Consider the following 18,362-nt stretch of genomic DNA (forward strand, 5'->3'; position numbering starts at 1 on the left):
ATCATGTCCCTGGCAGCTTCATTATGTCAGTGCCAATATGACATTTTCCTCATCTCCAGAGTTCCTCTGGCTGGAGTCACATTCAAAACAGCAGCGATTTGTGTGAAATGTACAACACCCTGCATCTTCCTGTGCATTAATCCTCTGTCCTGGAGCTCTGGAGCACAGTGTCTCTGTGATATTTTCAACCTTTCATCTCGGCTGTTTTGATGGCTGCAGCGGCCGATTATTGCACATTTTACAAGCAGTTAGTGCTCCAATATGTGTATTGTATAATTTTAGATTTAATAGGAATCATTACCTTTTTTAAACTCCCCATGGGGACATTTAGGCTAGGTGTTAACTGCTTTCTTTGGTGTGCTATTGACTGCAAAATGACCTTTTTTTTAGCTGCCTAGCAATTCAAAATGGTGCAGAGTGCTTATGAAATGAAACGAGATGGCTATGGCTAGTTTATTTTGTTCCTGCTTTTTTATTTTCAAAAAGGGGGAAGGGGAAATGTCTCTTTAAAAGAAATTAATCTTACTTTTCAATTTGAAAATGGAGAGATTATGGCAATCCTGTTAGTTTTTTTTGGAATGAGATACACCAAACTGAAAAAGTTGTTTCTATAAAATAGCTTCTTTTTTTTTTTTTATCAGAACATCTCAAAAAAGGATTGTATGTTTTGTTTTTTGCCCAACATTGATTGTCAGTTCTATATATGAAGAAATGGAAAGACAAATTGACACTAGTAAAATGAGACATATTATTATTATTATTATTATTATTATTATTATTCAATAGTGTTCTGTAGGGAATTCTTAGACTCCTTTTCATTTCAATTATTCCTTGTTTGACCTCACACCAGATTGTTCCTCTTTGCTCCAACGTTACTCATTTTCATTCAATAAACCCGATAGAAAGTACTTACCCCATCCTTCAATGTGCATAATAGACTATTGATTCTCTTGAATTCAGTACATAAACTAATCTCTCATCTCCTCTGCTGACAAAATCCAATCATAACAAAAGCAAAGCCATGTAGCTCTGTAAGCAAAGGAAACGGGACGATCAATTGTTCTGTGTTCATGTGACAGCTTCCTGCTCTCCTCTTCCCTGGGCTAATGGGGTTGACTCAGAGCTTATCCCATTACATTTATCCCCTGCATCTTTTTGTTTCAGGATCAGCATTCAAAAGGTGTGCCTGTCCACATGTGTACTTTTCAAAGCCTTATCCGTGCGTTTCTGTGTGTTTCCTTCACAGAACTGGAGGCTGAGGAGTGGTGTAAACTGCTGTGTGTGGAGTGTCTGGGCACAAGGCTTAATGATATCAGTCTAGGAGAGCCAGACCTGTTAGCGGCGGGTGTACAGAGGGAACAAAACGGTTAGTATCCAATTAGTCTGAAAATCTGCAGCTTTCAGGTCTTTTTTTTTTTTTTGTAGTGATAAATGATTATATTAGTGAATTAAATGTGTTAGTGAAGCAAAGGGCTCAAAGGTTTGGCTGGGCTCATGTTTCCAGATTATTGGCTCTTACCATGGCTCTCTGTGAACCCTAATGAGTACTGCTGTGCATCATCGCGTTTTCTCATAATGAAGCTTGTCAGAGAGACGGATGGGATTATAGCACTTAAACAAAGTAAAATAAATGTGCTACGTTTCTTCTCAAGATATATTAGCAGCAGCAGAAAGTGACAATTCGCAGTTATTTTGCTTTTATCTTTGATAATTGTATTCTAGTTTTCTAATTGAACTAAAATAAGAAAAAAAGGTTATGTGAAGGATGGAATTATTGGATTTAAGGTCAAATTTGGCTGTTTTGCCCTGTGAAGAATTGTTTTCTGCTTAATTTCATAGTTTCCTGTCAAAACATTCTTTGACTAAAAGTGCCATAGTTACCTCTGATGCTCAGCGTTTTGGCATAGTATATAAAGTATGTTACAAAAACTTCAGGTGTCAGGTGTCACATTTCCATCTACATAAGATGTTGCTAGCAGATAATAAAGTTGCTGAAAACTGTTGTGTTAAAGAGTTTCAGTGTAATGACAGTAATTCTAATACACACACACACACACAATTATATGTAATATATACATGTGTTTATTTGTGTGTATATATTTATGCATATTTATAAGTGTGTATATTATATGTGTATATACTTGTACATATGTATGTGTGTGTGTGTGCGTGAGTGTGTGTTTGTGTTGTATGTATGTATAATACAATCACCAAACAGTCATTATTGATGTTTTACTCCCAAGATAATTATTTTCTTAAATTTCATTCATTTCATGTGTAATTTCTTTGTTTGCCTTGTTTTTATACTCATATGAGAAATACTTAATTCAATCTTAATTGCCCTTAATTGAAAATGCATTGCACTTATTCAGTGGCTTTGCCACTGTTAACTAAATATTTATATATTGTTTGTATTGTTTGTGATTTACCAGCTGGAGGTAGTTATTTCTTCAGTTCAGTTGCTGGGGAGTAATAGGGAAAGCTGGGTTTTTAAGCATCCATTAAAACTCTCTATCAGCAGGGTCTAATAATTAAATCAGAGTTCATTTTTGCACTCCTAAAATAGCACCATATTACATAGTCACTTCCTCTTACACGGCACATAGCTTATTTTTGAAATATTAGGCATAATTAGCCACTATTAATTTTAATTATAAAGTGCACTCAGCCTAAAATAATTGAGACTGTGCTAACTTACAACCCCTGGTTTGAGGGAAATATAATGACTGCTTGATTTCCACCTCAGCTCCATGGCAACCATCCATTGACCATTTTTTCTTTTCAACTGTGGGTGCACACTTGAAAGAAATGAAAATAATAAAGCTCTTGACAAGGTTGGCCTGATTTCTCAGAATGATTGTCTTTATCTGTTGGTTATATAACATCCATTATACTTTAAGCATGCTTCTCATACCATCCAATTTTCCATTCCTGTTTTTCTCCAGTTCTGCAATCTCAGGTTCTTTAAATTTAGAGTAATTTAGTAGTATTTCAGAACAGCTGTATTTTTGTGATTTGATTGTCTGAATCATATCTGTATCTTTATGCAAAGTGTAGAGTGAAATGTATGTTAAGAAACTGTTATTGATTATGGAGTCAATTTAAATACATGTGTTGACATGGTTAGTCATAAATGCTTTTGTCTCTGTTGTTATTTCATTGTTAAATATGTAGTTTGTGAAGGCGTGGCATAGGCTATGACTTAAATTACTTGAGTGTTTTGAACATCAAATGCATTTGTGTTTTCATGTGTGTGGTTTCAGAACGATTCAATGTTTACTTGATGCCTACACCAAATCTGGACATTTATGGGGAGTGCACTATGCAGATCACACACGAAAACATTTATCTGTGGGACATTCACAATCCTAGAGTCAAGCTGGTGATGTGGCCCCTCAACTCCCTGAGAAGATATGGAAGAGATTCCACCTGGTTTACATTTGAGTCAGGAAGGTAAAACTGCTCGGAACTGTGCTGTTTGTACTTTTTTATTAACTCTTCAGTATGCAATGATGCCGTTGCTGATGATGATAGTTGAACACAAAAGCACAACGGTTGTGTCCAACTCTATCTGCTTCTGCAGATAATTCACACTTGTCCATGATTTAAATCAGAGGAGGCACTCTTTAAGCCTGATTCTGAAGCAAGCATGCTACATGTCACTATAACCATGTCTCTTAAGTAAACATTTTCCATTGGTTAAAGATGAGAGACTTTTGATACTAACTTTATTGTCCCCTTAAGGAATCAACCTTTTTCTCTCTGGAGAGAAAGGTCATACTTTTATCAGTGTGGAAAGGACATGGTGCATTATAGCCTTACAATCATGTTTAATCTTTTCATTTGAAAAGCCTCAATATTTTAGTGTAATGATTACATTTTATGATTTACTCCTGTAATCTGTATTTGAAAAATTGCATGTAATTTAATCTCATCTGGATAGTTTGACATCACCTTTAAAAAAAGAAAAATAAATCCGTTAACCTCTCTAACCACTACAATGCATCTAAAAACTCTGCTGTTATTTCTGAGATTTATGCAGCTTGTACATAATATTGTTCTTATCTGTCTACCATGAGAGAGAAGTGCATTTACCACTTAAAAAATGTTTCATGATTTTATTCCACTATCTGGTTTTGATAAATCTGTAACACGGCCATGGAGTGCTCTACTTTTCATCCTTTAGCTTCATCTTTTCTTACTCTCTCAGTAAAGCGAAAGGCATAATTATGCTGTACATTTCACCAGCACAAAGTCAGAAGGCAGAGCTGAAGATTGCTGCAGTGTTCAGTAATGCATTGAAAAGGGAAGTGTGAAATTCCCCCACCTTATGGAATCAACAATGACGTCCTTTTTCGCCTGTGATATTGGAATGGAGATCTGTTCCTCCATTACAGAATGTGTGACACTGGAGAAGGACTCTTCACATTTCAGACGAGGGAGGGAGAAATGATCTATCAGAGGGTCCACTCTGCTACGCTGTCCATCGCCGAACAGCATGAGAGGATGATGATGGAGATGGAGAAAAGCTCGCTGGTGGGTCTTCGAAAAACCATTTGTCTTAGCGGAACAACTTCAACCTCAACCACAGCCTGTGTTTCACAGTTATCTTTAGGCCCAGTCAGTGTTGTGCCCACTCACTCAAGGTACACATTGTGGTTCAGTGGTAGCTGAGTGGGCTAACCAAACCTGTCCCCTTGCCTCCGCTAGTCGGCCGCTCTTACTCTAAATAGGTCACACACTTCTTATGCTTGCGGTTGCTGATTTGTATCTCTCTGCTACATCATTACTCCTTATTTACTGTACGTTTCTTTTCTCGTGTAACCCATCGATCTCTGTTTGGGGGCGGGGAGAAGGGCTTGCTCGCTGTATCCAGCTGGCCCAGGTTTCAGACCCGTGTGCGGTGAAGTCCATGCCAGATTTACCGTTGACCCTAGACATTGTTACATCTTAAAACCAGGGTGCTGTACACAAACCAGTTTTATGGACTCCTAGATGGCTCACTTCCTTCACAACACATTTTGGGAGTAACGTGCAGTCCCATCTACTTTATACTATCCTACGTATTTTCAGGTAACCTGTGGTAAGTTCTTACTGCAGCTTCTGAATATGGAGAAAGAAAATTTCACAGTTTCACTGTGGATGGAAACTGCTTCAAGTTCAGTTGCAGTGTGTGTTTCTAACCATTAATCTAAGCAGCAATCATTTGCATGGTTTTCATATTAGCTATTTTGAATGTTTACCATTAGCTGTTTTGTCCTGATTGATTTGATAACGAATGATACGGAATACTATTTGTTCCCTTTCCCAGGTAGGGTATTAAACTGCCCAAGCTGAAGGACTAATGGGCTTCATTAGCTGGCTAATTTACCTTGAATACTGAAAAGTCCCATGAAACAGAAGAGAAGAAGCACTTCTCAGAGGTGACTAACAATATAATTAGCAAACTCTGCCCGCTTGCTTTTGTGTTGCAGACGTACTCCGGTTCAAACGAGACGACATTATCAAAGTCAATATCTCTGCCTCGGAGTGCTTACTGGCATCATATCATGCGTCAGAGCAGTGTGGGAGATATCTACAGTTTCCAAGGTAAGAGGACCTGTGGGCTTCACGCTCCGCTGACATTTGGCACTAATGGAACCGTTCTGTATATCCCACGAGTATCATGGCTGTGGAGCACTTTTAGTGGTTTTACACGGATTTTAGTTGGCACTTAAGATACTGTGCAGCTGAAGATCCACACAAATTAATTTCATTCTAGCAAAATGCTTACTGATATTTTGATTGCATGTGTGCTTGTGTGCATGTGTGTACTGTGTGTGTGTGTGTGTGTGTGTGTATATATCTAAATTATATATAATACACAGTATAAATATAAATCACAGACTGAGGACCCACATCTTGGTTCCAATCCCATGCCCAACCCATAGCCCTCCTGTCTTTAGTATTCTTATGGTTTATGGTTGTATTGCTGTGGTTTCATGTGCCTCCTCTTAGGTCTTTTGATATACAGTATGGTGTCTGTGGGTAACCTGTACTTATTTTGCATAGTTAGCTTGTTAGCTTGCTGCTTTGGTGATGTGTCATCTTGACTTGCTAATCTGGGATGTTGTTAGCCAGATCTGGCTCTATTCTGCATATCGACCCGGTGAATTAACTTCTGTTTTCCTTATGTGAGTTGCTGTGAATGAAAGCATGTACTAAATTAGTGTAATGTAATGTAATGCAGGACCTTGTGCTTGAATGCAGTTAGTGTTTGGAAGTAACACACTTTTTGAGGCTAGGTAGACTGTAATACGAATGATCATTGGAAAGTGTGTATATCTGGTTGTTTAAGGCTGAAATTGGTTTCTGATATGTTCAAGATTCCATTTTAAAATGGCAACTTCCTCTTCCCATCCTCAGATCACATCCAGCTGCCACTGCTAAGTGAGTAGAAATGGTAAAGTGAAACTGAAATGTCTTAATTTTGAAATCAATGTTGCCATTGAAGTATGTTGAACAATACTAAATTCCATGCTCAACTGTCAAATAGTACAACAAGCACTGGGGGATTTCCTCCACTTTCTGGTAAAATTAACATCCATCTGATTCATTATTGTAGTTTGAAATATTCCAATAAAACAGTGATTAACATCAGGTAGAGTAATGATTTCATTGCCGTTATGTGTACTCAAAGTCATTGCATTTTATTGTATAGTACAGTGTTGGTTCCTGAGTTGAGGGAGGGGGCTTGCAAGTTTGGGGGTTTATGGTGAGGCCTAATGACATTTTCTGAGTGCATGGGCAGCATTGACTTCCCATGGGGACTCCTAGGGACTTCAGTTTTGGAGAAGGCTGAGATGTTATGTTATGTTTGTTATATGTAGCAACTGTTAGCCACTCATAAGCTGCTCGTGAATAGATGCTAACACTAGTCCAGGTCTTTCCTGTACAGCACTGGGGGAACCAAAAATGCCCCAAAAGACTATAACAGGGCTAATGGGGAAGACATTTACTAAAGCAGGCATTTGTCACAAGGCAGAGCAGAGCTCCCAGCAGAGATACGCTTAAGACAGAACAGCATTTCTTCATGCCACTGTTAAATGAATGCAGCCGAGTGACATGGGGAAGAATATATTGTGAGGTTTCTGTGCAAGTCGAGCCATGACTCACTACCCCCGTTGTGCAAAGCAGAGGGTGGTTACTTCGTCATGCTCAGACCCCATTTACACCTGCTGTGCTGAACACTTGCTGGGGGCCCTTCTGGCTTCTCCAAGAATTCTCCATGTTCGTGCATATTTATATATTTAGGATGACACCCTGTGCTGCAGAGGTTATAGTATGTTTAAATTGATATAATCAGGCCTGACAAAACTGAGGTGGGTTATGGCATATTATTTTTAGTTACTTACTTAGTCTGCTTCTCTTTTTCATAATGAAAGGAACCATTCAAATGGAATGCACTGGCCATCAGCACTTACAGAAATAATTTGGTAACACTTTCTGTGAATGGACCCGTCTACTTCACAAGCGATGCATAGCACCTTCAGAAGGTTTTGCCAATAACTGCCAATAGTTTTCATTTACTGGGCCATCATACCTCCCAAAAATTCCACTGGATACTTAAACAGTATCTCAGAAGAGAAGCCCCCTACAGATTAAAGTATGTATTAATAAAACAGTTGAGCTCATTCATCATTTTGACACTGCCATCGATATTGCACTGCTATTGAGATATAACAATCTAATTCTAATCTATAAATCATTTATCAATCCAATGTAGCTCCCTTAAAAATGTTAATTCAGCACAGTGCTTCTGCCCCCTGTATTGTAAAAATGCATGTTCACCTCTCTTTGGAAACCAGATGAGAAAGGAGGTCAATGCAGGGCTGTTATTTAAGGTCTGTGCACACACGTTTCCCCAGTCCACACTCTAGGGCTGGCCAAGTCAGGCCAATTAATTAGCATACCAGTCCATACGTTTCAGTTAAAATGCAACGGTTTGTATTTTTCCATTTTATAATTGCCTTCATTGCTAGTTTCTTTGCTACAAAAAATTAGGGAAGCAGTAAGGGCCAGCAGCTCTTGTCTTGGTCTTTTACTAGCGCTTGCTGCAAGTGTTGCCAATAAAATATAGCCATTAAAAGGCAAGGATCTCCAGGGAATTCTGTAAGTACCTGTTGAATGACATTTATTGTGTGCATTTGCTGCTGTAGTCAAGAATGAAAATTTAGCAGCAGCAATTGGCTATTGGAACTTACATAGTTCACTTTAAATTAGCTTTTTAATTGCACACTAACTCTAAATTTGCCATAGGTTTATTCATCTCCAAAAGGGACAAACTTTCAATCGAAGTGCCTCCCTGTGTTTGATCTTGCACAAGATGAATTTGCTATCAGCTTGCCTAATTTGCTGAGTCATGCTCTGTTTTAAACTAAATACCCATAAGCCCTGAAATGCAATTAAAGAATGCTGTTGCCCTTCCCATTGTGGTTTGCAGAGCTGGCATTTGTTTATTTTTTCCATTCAGTTAATCTCCATTGTTGCATAGTGTCACCACCTTGGAGGGATCATAGATTGTATTTCCTGAACTTTCAATTACTGCATTACACAAATCACATTGCATCCGGCCGTATGCAGGAAATGACATCCCAGAGGCTCTGTGTCTTGAAAGATTAAACGGGTTATACCAGCGAGATGGATGTGCATAGGTTTGAGTCAGGGGCTGGAACACCGATGCTGTGTCCATCACTCTAGACATACAGTCGTATGAATGAAGAGTAAGCAAATCTGCAACTGCTAAATTTGCTGTGGATAAGAAAATTGATCGTGTTTCACTGTTAGCATTGTGTGTAGTTTTAAAACTATTTCCAAACAGGGGCACTGATCAAAAAGTTGAATATCTTGGTGGCAAGACAACAAGCTATAATGCTCATTGCGGAAAGTGGGTAAATTTGTGTGTAGATGGCAAAGCATGCCCACACAGAGAAAGCTGCCATTGACTAATGAGATTCTTGAGGCAGAATGTCCTAACTACACCTGCAGGCCAGGGCTCTCACTGGCTAATTCACCCCATCTCTCTCTAGTAATGTTGTTTGGTAGATAAAAGTGTCAGTACACTGTGCATTAGCTTGGTGGTATAGCAGAAGAGATGTACTACTGTGACCCTACTCGCTTTTGAGCATGAATACCACAAATGAATCCAGCGACACCATGAAGCGAAAATTTATCTATGAATAAGTCTAGCAGCACAGGTCTACATGAAGTGCTGCACTGGCAATAATGTAACTTTTTATCGGGGAGTAATTATGTACTTGTTATGAAGAGAGATTTCATTATTCCTGCCATATTCCATGCAATCACAGGAAAACTGCTTTCAGGATAGAGTTGGGACTGAAATCAGACAAACGCTTGTTCTTTTTCTGTCTAAATGCACAAAAACTGGCTCAATTTCATAATGACTGAGAGACATAAAAAGGCCCTGTATAAATACAAAGAATTACAAGCATACATATCGCTTTCATTTCTGTACGAATAAAAAAATAAAAAAAAAACATTTGGCTTGGATCATTAGTGTCAGCAGTTTAAAACCAGATAATTTGACCTATTATTATTATTATTATTATTATACACTGTCATTGTGAGCCATCATTGCCACAGATGTGATGTAGATAAGATCTTGTCGAGCACTATAATAAAGGACAATTCGCGTTGCTTTTTTTGTTTGCTTCTTTGTTGGGATTTCTTTCCCTCCACATCATTTTCTCCAGCATCATGCTATCCGTAACTCAAGTGAGGCATGCATGCTGCTGGTGTGAGATGGTGCAAATCAGGCTGTCACAAATGGTGACTCCCACTGCTAAGACTTGCATTGTAATAGGGCAAAATAATGACAGCCATGTAGAGAACAGTATGTAATTCAAACTTGATAGCTGCAACCAAAAATGCCCGCAAGCAGTGAATTAAGTTTGACTCATTTTGAGTGGCATTGACCTGATCAGCAGTTTTGGTGTCTGCGTGTTGTACATACACAAACTTTCCATAAGTGCGCTTATATTATTCTACGTTTTATCATGCTGAAGGGAAAAAAAGTGATAAGTGGTACAGTAAGTGCACTTTAAAATAGCAAAAAAAAAGCCTTTCGATTTGCCTGAAAAGTTCATATGAGGAAAAGGTATCAGAGAAGTACGTTTTCTATTTTTGTGCTAGGTTTTAGTGCAATTTTGTACAATTTCCATTGGATGATATAGTTTTACTTAATGCAAGGTGTTCAAGAGTTATCGACTGTAGCATTGGCAATGCTAATGGGCTCTAAACCTTCAGGAGCATATAAAAGGCATTGATAATAGGAAAGCTGGCATTAAGACCAGTCTGTAGGCTGAGGACTGAGCATTAGCACAGCTTGCTGATAACATCAGCCCACCTGCTAAAGTTACAGATGTGACTGGTGAATCATTTGGAGGTCAGACGGAGGGGAGGCGGGGTTTTGTGCTCCTGTGTTTGTGCTCTCCACAATGCAGCAGCTGCCTCGGTAGATAGCTGGACACGACCTTCCCTTTTAATGAAAAGGCAATGACAAATCACTGTCCTCCTCTCCCCAGGTGAGAGAAGGCTGGAGCAGCTAGCTCTGCACAGGGAGGCCCACTTCCAAAGCCTCCTCACGGCGGGACGCGCATTTAATGGATGTTCCAGGGCCGATTGGTCTTCCGTCCTTTATTTAGCTGAACTTGGCGCACATCTTCACCCCTTGCTAAATTGGCATCTTAAAAGATCGGTTGAGAAATGAGCATTACGCTGTGTGTTTCAATCCGCTCATCCGCTCACTGGTATTGAACAATGAAAGTCATCCTGCCGGTCATCAGTTTGTATCTCTTGACTGCTGATTGCAAAAAAAAAAATTAATGATCGCTGAGGAAATATTTTTTTTTATTTTATAGTACCCTCCGAGACAGATGTTACTGCAGTTTGTATTTGCTAACACATGCAGAGAAGGAAATGGCAGGTTTTTGATCTGTTGGATCAAGTTAATGCTATTTTTCAAGTGCATTAGTAACCAATATCACCTGTTGCCAACGACGAAAAGAATTTATCTAAATCGTATGGGTGTCAACATGTACGGCCTATTTAACGAAAGGGAAGAGAGCCAAAAACAAGCGAAGGACAAGCTGAGTTCAGTTTGAGGAACACAGGGATGCAAGTTTATTTTTCGAGGCTGCATGTTGATTTTAATTGCTATTGTGAGTCAGCACTGCGAGTTAGTGCAATGCACTGCTGAGAAACTGGCCCCTGTTCCATGTCCCCTAACACCAGCCCCCCCCCCACCCCGTCCTCCGCACTGCCAGCACCCATCATCTGGCACCTGGAAAGGCCTCTGCTACGGAAGGCTGCAGCTCGACAGTCATTTCCAAGGTGACTGGGACGTGCTAAATGTCGGGGAGCTTTGGCAGAAGGTCCGTCCCTCCCAGGATGGTCCTGGAGGTTGTGTGTTTGGCGGTGTGCTTGGAGGAGAAGCGCCGCAGCGCGAATGGTCACGCAAGCAGAGAGGGCATGCCGCGTGAGCAAAATGTGAGATATTCCTCACAGTCAAGCGCCCTTGAAATGTGTTTCGTTACAAAAAATCCAGAGTTCTCATCCTATATCATTTGTATTTCAGTATGAGGTTTCTGTGTTAGGGTGGACATGTTTATTCTAAGAGCCATACTCGGCCAAGTTCTGTAAGGCATTAGCTGCTCCCCATCAATGTTCCTGAACATAGTGTTTTTATTGCTAAAAGCCTTTGCTACACAGATTTTACTGGCATTAGCAGAATCCTCAGGGTTCAGTGTTAATGAGCACTCAAAATGGCTAATTTGGCATTTGAAATGCAGTACACAGCAGTTAAATAATTTAACCGTGTCCTACTGTCATTAGTGCAGTTAGCTGGCTTCCTAGCTAGCTGCTGTATTATGTACTTAATGCATGATTTGTTTAGCTATTCAGCTGCTTCATCATAAGCCACAGAATACATACAGTGGCACTAGCTAAGCCTTTTATTGTCATAATGACTGCTGGTTTCTCGGGGGATGTGTTCAGCTAAAGCACTTGTCCGTTAAGTTAGTTGCGTTTTCACCTCCTCATCATACCAGAGCAGCCACTCTGGCCAGTCAGGCCCCTGCATAGTCTGCCTGCATTAGGTGTAGCCCTCCATAGTAAAGATTGCATATCTCAGCTGGGGTTCACATTTAGGAGCCCATGCTTGTCTGCCATCTGCTGAATTAAAGGAGGATGCTGCAGTGATGTAATCTGGCACTCACACTCTCAGCCAGACTGCTGGTAGCTAGTAATTCAAGTATTAGTCTTTTGAAGTTGTTGGTTGGGTCGATAATGAAGGGGTTGGGTTGGGTTTCATTATAACTCGAACACGCCTTTTGTATTGACCAAATCGTAGCCTCATTTGTCTTTGAAGACCCCCCTCCCCCAATAATACTTCCTGTCGGTGGGAGGTGCGTGACCATATTTTGCGGGAATGACACGTTTTACTTTTTCAATGGGTGAAATGGGAGTGAAAAAAACAACTCCAGACCTAGTAGGATTTAGCTATGCAAAGGTAATATGTGATGAGACAGTGATTGAAAATGCCTACAAATATGATTCAACATTGCAGATTGAGAGTAAAAAAAGAAATGAAATGGAATTGGTTCAATAAAAAATAAATAAGGGCCTGCAGAACTATCCATTTATCTAGTGCTAGCAGACTACCAAAACTGAATGCATAAAATATAATCATACAACCTAATCAAATTAATAATTCATTATTTCTATTTACTAAATTGTAAGGGCAGCTGCATATGGGGCCTTGGACGCCCCGTAAATTTCTTGAATGGTGACAAAAAGCGTGCAGTTGTGAAATAAATTTGTAAATATATTGAGTTAAAAGGCACAGAAACTGAAATACTGTATCCCCATTTGACCTGTCTACAGTTCCCTTTTTATGCATAATTTATTATGCTGCCTAATAAATGTGGCCTAATATCTATTTCCTTCATGCGATATCTAAACCACTGTGATTTAGTGTGTTAAAAAAAAAATGAAATGAGTATAATTTGGCCTAATTTAAGAATACATTATCACCATAAAGGTGATTATTTTACCATATAATGTTTTATCATATAACATTATTTTACCATATAATAAAGCTGCAGTAATGGACATGACCTCTTATGTGGATAATGATTGACAGGTTTTAGCCTGGATTCATTCTGATGTATAAAAAGCTTGTGTATGGAATGGAGTACGTTAGGCCTTTTATTTGTTTAAATGCATTTCTCACAAAGCTGAAGCTCAGTGCTGGAGGAATATGTGGCTTATATTTTGTGTAATCTCACTACACACCACTAAATGGCATTTTTGTGTATTTTATTTTTTATTTGTATTACATCCCTCACCTCACAAAAAGCCACAAATTGCAGTAGCTGTGTTACCTTTTCCTTTGGATTTTTATAACAGTTTCATTAAATTCATATGAGAAACAGTAACATTTTTAGACAGTTGACTCCATAATCATTCTTGCAAAATGGCTTTATGGAGGATTAAGATGTTTGAGAAGTACAAGCAGACACACACACTAATGGGAAGAAAAAAAGCCATTTTCTGGAGATCAGCTAATCCCTTAGTACATACAACTGTTACTGCTTGAAGAAGAGAATGCAGAAGACAATGAGTGGGTTCAAATCATGGAGTACGTACAAAGCGGTAATTCCATCACTACTACTTGCAACAGCTTAATTTAATCCTTTTTTTGATACTACATTTTTGGCATCTGCGTTGGTTTAACCCAGGACAGCATTTTGGTATTGCACTAAGATGGGAAGGGGAAACCATATACTATAAGAATTAGGAGAAATTATTTATTTTTTCAATTTGAGTGACTTGATGTGAAATCCTCACAGTGAGGACTGAATGCCATCCGCACGGTCCCATGTTATTCAGTTAGTCACATGTCTGCTGGAGCCTGCACTGTGGGCCCACTACCCCACGTCTTGCATTCATGGCTCATCGTACGGCAGGGCTCTTTCTTCCTCATCTCCTGTAATGAATTTATGACTTTACATCGCTCTTATTTTCATAACTTCTTGACTAATTATACCCTACAGCCTTCTCAACTCCTGACAGGCTGTGTGAAATATGTACAACTATCATCCATCCATCCATCTAATTTATTCATTTAATTATTTACAGGGCCAAGCTTGACAATGACACTCATACCCCGGGCACAGACTTTCCACAGCTTTTTCTCAGAACAAAGTCATGAGCAACAGCGTCTGACTCAAGACCAGGAGCAAGCGTTGTCTCCCTCTAGTGGCTACGGATCAAGCAACAGCCCTGAACCCGTCCAATGACCTGTGCTGAAAGGCTGATTATTTTTCATGAAGCCAAGACAGGACATTCCAATCCTTTAGTATGATTATAGGACTAAAATGCATCTGATGATATTGCTGATGAGATCTGTAGAAGAACAGCCATACTTAATTGTTTGTAAAGTATGTTTTTTTTGTTTTGTTGTTTTTTGGTACTTCTTGGTTGATGACTAAATTTAGTTGATAATCACACCACCTATACTATAGTAATCACACCCTGTGTAAAAGGCAGAAATAAATTTGACAACAGACATTCCTCTCAGAAACTACTGCAGCAAGTCACTTTTAAAACCAAAAAATTTACTCATGTTATTAAATAAAACATTAAACAAGTTATTTTGACAGCTTTAGATGTCACAAATGTTCACCACAGGTGACGAGATATAATTATACTATTTTAGATTATCTTGTAATTGCAAAGCAATGCTTTGATTCAGTTTAAAGATTATTTTATTTTTATGTTTCATAGCATCCCTGTATGTCAATTAATCTAATGTGTTTTCTGTAACTGCTTAATGTATTATTTTATTATTTGACCACAGATTTCTTCTTTCACTTAGTGACACCCCCTTTCATGTGAATTCCATGCTTGTACAATGTACGATTTAGATCTCGGGTTGTAGTTCTCTTATCAGTTTGGAACCAGAAGAGAACACATCAAGTGTTTGGAATGGTTCATCTTGGCAGCCCTTTAATGGCCTGTGTGTAAAGCATGCATATCCATCTTTGAAAAGGGGAGGACATGGACGTGCCCATCCTTACATAGATAACAGATGATCAGCTCGGTCTCCCTCAGCCAAACACAGCCAGGGTCATATGTTATGAATACTTTCCACAACCTGGGCTCAAAATAATCTTTTGTCTCCTATAATTTACACAACCATCCAAGGATTTCATAATTTGATCTCTTTGTTCTGTGGGTCTTGACATTTCTAAATAACAAAGTTGTTATTCAAATGGAGTTGTATCAATAGTACACCAAAATTATCAAGTGCCTTTTAAAGGAAATGTGGTTATCTATGCTCAAATCTCCAGAAAACAAAGTTCAGCAATTACAGGCTTAAAATGTTCTTAAAAATATGAAACCTTTTTTGGAATAGCCTAAAGAGCATTTTTGTGGCACTACAGAATTGAACATCCCTACACAAATTAGTGTGAGTTGACCTTTGCTGCTCTATGTGTTTAAGTATCCCCGCAACATACAGTAACAGACGCCTGCTTTTGTTTTGTGTATTTATGAATAATCACGTCAATAGAGATACATGTACATACTTCCTGTTTGTCCATTTATTTATATTTTAACACATTATATGTGAAAAAATTTAACCTGGACATAGGTTTTATTAACAGATGATGTGCCCTTCTAAGAAAGGTTTTCAGTATGTATGTATGGTTATTGTATAATGATTCTGATTATATAAGAATATGTATGTGTGTGTTTACACACACACACGATTAAAATTTAGTCTGCCTACTTGGAGCATTTACAATATTTTGGAAAAAGGGAAACGTATCCCCAAAACCTTGATGTTTGTTGTCTGTAAAACAAATACTTATTGTAGTCCTTTTTCCAATGTGTATACTGTTGTTTTATCAATTTGGTTCACTGATCATAGTCTGAATAGTTTATTTTCAATTATAACTTATGTAAAACATACTGGAGGTCTATTTTAGTTTGTCAGGTAACTGCAATTTGTGTTGAAATATTAATTTATTTTTGTTTGCCATCAAGCCCCCCCCCCCCCCCCCGCCCCCCGCCATCGGGTTTATGTTGCAAATTTTCTTTAAACAAATAAAATAACTAGAACATTTTATGGTGTGCACATTACATATTTGTTATTTCTAGTAATAAAACAAGTCTACATGTGGACTTATTTTAGAAAGGTCAGCACAATATTTCATTTTTAGTAAACACTGCAGTATTGGCAGAGCACACTTTTGTTACATTAATACCAGTACAGCATGTTTGCCACAATTTTTATTTTATTTATTTATTTATTTTATTTTTTTGAGGAAAGGAAGAAAACATTTCCTGAGGTTTTGATCCAACTTAACATGTGTACTTTTATTAGTCTTGCACATAAATGACAGTTCTAAGACTGCTGTCAACACTACAGAAAAGACAACTTTGGAAATGTAATTCACAAAAAAAATTCAAATAAAAAAATCATTTTTCACAAGACAAGTATGCTTGGGAAAAAAAAGAAAAGAAAAAGAAAACAAAATAAATAGATTTTAAAAAATGGCTCCAGTGAAGAACCCTGTATTCCGAAGGAACATTGTCTTGCTCTTTTGCTTTCTGACAATGTGGACGACAACAACACTATTCCTCGTGTGTTTCTGTCCCTGTGGACTGACCATGGAATTACTGCCGGGGGTGCTTGTCCTCAGAATGGCCACCTCAACGACATGACAACACATTTTTAGGGCTGAAACGTTGCTGCTAGGGGTGTTGGCCCTGTGCGTCCTGCAATCACGATACAGTCACTTCCTCAGGATTTTCCCCACTTTTGTGTTTTCTCTCATATTCCATCAGTGGACTTTCACTTCCAATCCAGTCAACTACAGCATTTTCCAGTGGCTTGGTAAAGTATACATTTCAGAAGATGACCTCCGTGCCCAATCTTTTTAATTGTGTGATATTTATAACGTATATGCATGGAATGTAATGATTATAATATATTATGCAGTAAAGCAACAAGTGAATAGGTGAGTATATTCTAATCGTTATATTATTAACAAAAACTACATTGCTTTTACCTTGATTTTCCGCAGATTCATTAATTATGCAAAGCATACATTACAGTCTGTTATTAGCTGTGCCATGTGTTGACAGTTCAACTCTAAAATAACAGCTTTGAAAATGGAAGATTGCTTGTAATTGAGGTTAGGTTCCCTGAACTTCACAGTAGAGTACATTCTCAGTCTTCAAAGAAATCGTAATCCAGAAATCAGATCAATGATGACATCAGGGAAATGAGATGGTGCAGGTCAAGGGGGTCTCCAGAGCTGGACAGTGACGACTTTTATATCTGCTTACATTTTCCTTGATTGCTCATTACAATGGAAGTCACATCTCAGAAGAACGAAAGGGATCTCATGTCCTCCTCTTGGTTTGACGTGGCATACTTGTAATGTTGGCATACACTTCGTTTTCTTCCTGGTGCTTGGTTCTCTTTTTCATTTTGTCATAAAGAGCTGCCTGCTCATAGTTGTTAAGCAGCTACAAAAACAGATATGGAAGATACAAGCCAATTTTTAGCTTTAACAGTGTAGCGAAACAAAACAAATGTCCAAGGTTACCGTTTTGCCATTGTCTTGCTAGCACCTTTTTGATCAATTGTGGAATGATTTTACCTACAAGTATTTCAGATCTTCATAAATTGTGCTCCTTTGTTGCTTTATCATTAATTATACATTAGCTGAAGGTATTAGTACATTAATGTTAAATGTTAATGTTGTTACTTCCCCAATTTATTTACGAAAGCCTAGATCTTTATTTGCCATGGAATTATAGATTTAATATTTACCCGTCTTTGCATAGGGTGGTGCTTGGCTCTAACTTTTGCCCTCTTCTTCCTCCTATAAGAGTACCAAGTTACACACAGGTTAATTAAGAATCCTTATGCACTAAATAATATAAATATACTTGATAGGCTTTACTAGCAGGCTGTGTCTCCAATATATCGTTTAAATGAATGAATATATTTTACAATCAAGATCAATGTGAAAGTTCTGAACAATATAATTCACATACTATATTTAAAAAAGATAAATGTTGGAGATGTCACATCACCTGCCGGTAGTCCACTACAACAAATGTCAGTGCCACTAATAAGGAACAACAATTATTATTATTACTATGAACTGCTACAAAATGCAATAGATAAACGAAAACTTACTTGTGCCAACAAATCAATGTGATTGCCATGATCATTAAAATAAGTGCTAATACTCCACCTCCGACGTACATGTACATGTACA

At 38.3% G+C, this 18,362-nt stretch overlaps 1 protein-coding gene across 3 annotated transcripts in view; it reads left to right on the forward strand.

Moving 5' to 3' along the window:
• Nucleotides 1–16,190, forward strand: part of dok6 (docking protein 6) — a 60,463-nt gene extending 44,273 nt beyond the window's left edge. Inside the window, exons 4-9 of one of the 3 annotated variants that reach the window (XM_064333122.1) lie at nt 1,247–1,366; nt 3,264–3,453; nt 4,398–4,536; nt 5,475–5,589; nt 6,406–6,429; nt 14,200–16,190. In XM_064333122.1, coding sequence (XP_064189192.1) covers nt 1,247–1,366; nt 3,264–3,453; nt 4,398–4,536; nt 5,475–5,589; nt 6,406–6,429; nt 14,200–14,360 — 749 coding nt within the window. In that variant the 3' untranslated portion in view covers nt 14,361–16,190. Of the gene's footprint in view, nt 1–1,246; nt 1,367–3,263; nt 3,454–4,397; nt 4,537–5,474; nt 5,590–6,405; nt 6,443–14,199 lie in introns of all 3 variants that reach the window. The other 2 variants (XM_064333124.1, XM_064333123.1) reach the window with 2 other exon arrangements.
• Nucleotides 16,191–18,362: the final 2,172 nt, after the last annotated feature.

This window comes from Anguilla rostrata, chromosome 4 (genome assembly GCF_018555375.3).
Source record: "Anguilla rostrata isolate EN2019 chromosome 4, ASM1855537v3, whole genome shotgun sequence".
NCBI lineage: Eukaryota > Metazoa > Chordata > Actinopteri > Anguilliformes > Anguillidae > Anguilla > Anguilla rostrata.